The 1,582-nt window shown below is 53.0% G+C and overlaps 1 gene segment (V, D, J or C); it reads right to left on the reverse strand.

The window, feature by feature from the left end:
• Nucleotides 1-277: 277 nt before the first annotated feature.
• Nucleotides 278-995, reverse strand: LOC123347550. The segment is given in 2 exon segments: nucleotides 278-657; nucleotides 870-995. Coding segments are annotated over 2 exon segments (426 nt in total).
• Between the last annotated feature and the right edge of the window lie 587 nt (nucleotides 996-1,582).

Genomic DNA, 1,582 nt, shown 5'->3' on the forward strand with positions numbered 1-1,582 from the left:
CTTGTATTGTATGATTGTATGTCTGTGATTGTGTGTCTATGTAGGGTGATGATGTGTCTCTGTGTTTGTGTGTGTGTGTTTGGAATAGAAACGCGGCTGACAGGAGCTCTTAGCGGGGCAATGTCTGACGTACAGAGCAACTCCAGGGTGACTCTTTAAAACTCACTTAGAAATGCCCTTTACCCTCAACTATTTATAACCCAGGGACCGACATTCCTTCCCCGGCCCCTTTCTCTGCGATGCTCCCATGACCGAGTTCTGTGCAGTCTGCGGCGCGCTAGCGCCCCCAGGCGGAGAACTTCCTCTGCAGCTGCCAGGCAGGTTTTTGTCTGAGCTCAGACTGGCTTCCCCTCGCTGTGTCTCTCGCGCAGTAATACACGGCGGTGTCCTCGGGCTTCAGGCCGGGCATTTGCAGGTAGAAGCTGGAGCTGTCCTTGGAGGCTGTGAATCGGCCCTGGATGGAGGAGGCGTAGTACTTGTCTGAGGGACCATAGTAGCTGACCAGCCACTCCAGCCCCTTCCCGGGCTCCTGTCTGATCCAGCCCATCCAGGTGCTGCACAGAGCGAACCCGCTGGTGGCACATTGCAGCGTATGGGACTCCCCGGGCTTCTTCAGCGCTGGCCCCGACTGGGTCAGAACCACCTGGGAGCGGGCCCCTGGGGGAGAAGGGAAAATTTGTAAATAAAATCTAAAAGCAGCAGCGGATTGAACGAGCGCATTTAAGTCAAAAAGGGAACAATGAGCCACATTTTTCCAATGAAGCCCCTGAGAGCACAGAGTAAAGGTAGGTTATAAATCACTCCCATTGCAGCACCGTCCATATAATAATCCCTTGGACTTTATATGGGTTGACTGGGGAGGAAAATACCTTCCAAAGCCGCAGCAGCGAAAACTAAGAGGAGCCAAAGTCTCATTGTCCCGGGTGCTTGAGGGAAAAGTTCTCAGGGGATTGATTGGCTGGTCACTGCGCAGACCCAGGAGCTGCGGATTGTGTGTCCGGGTGCAGCCTGGGCAGAGAGAGGCTCAGATTTAAACAGGAACCCACCACCCTCGTTTGCATATCCCGCTCCTTGTGACACATAAAACCTCCGCGCTGAAAGAGCCCAATTCACCTGCCTGGAGATTCAGAGAGGGGCACAAGGAAGCGAGGAAGGATCCCTCATGGGTCGGGGCTCAGCAGGGACTCTGCCTGCCCTGAGGTTTGCTGCTCTGTCACAGATTTCCTGTGTCTCCCGGGGCAAGTCACTGGGATCCGGATTGTTCCGGGTATTGAGGCATCGAGGGGGATTTTCCAATGCACCGAGGCGCCCAACTCCCATCGGTGCGCCTCAGTTCTCAGGCTGTGAAATGGGGATAACGGGACTTTCCTGCCTCATCTGGGTGCAGTTAATTATAAAAAATAATACTTGCTACTCCAAGCTTGTATTAAACTCCCAATGTTACAGCTCTTCTGTGACCTTGGCTTGGTAAACACCGCCACCACCAAATTGCAACCCCCCCAAAACAAACAAACAAACAAACAAACAAACAAACAAACAAACAAACAACAACACAACCTTGGACCCAGGAAGGAGCACGTGG

Source organism: Mauremys mutica, chromosome 13 (assembly GCF_020497125.1).
Source record: "Mauremys mutica isolate MM-2020 ecotype Southern chromosome 13, ASM2049712v1, whole genome shotgun sequence".
Taxonomy (NCBI): Eukaryota; Metazoa; Chordata; order Testudines; family Geoemydidae; genus Mauremys; species Mauremys mutica.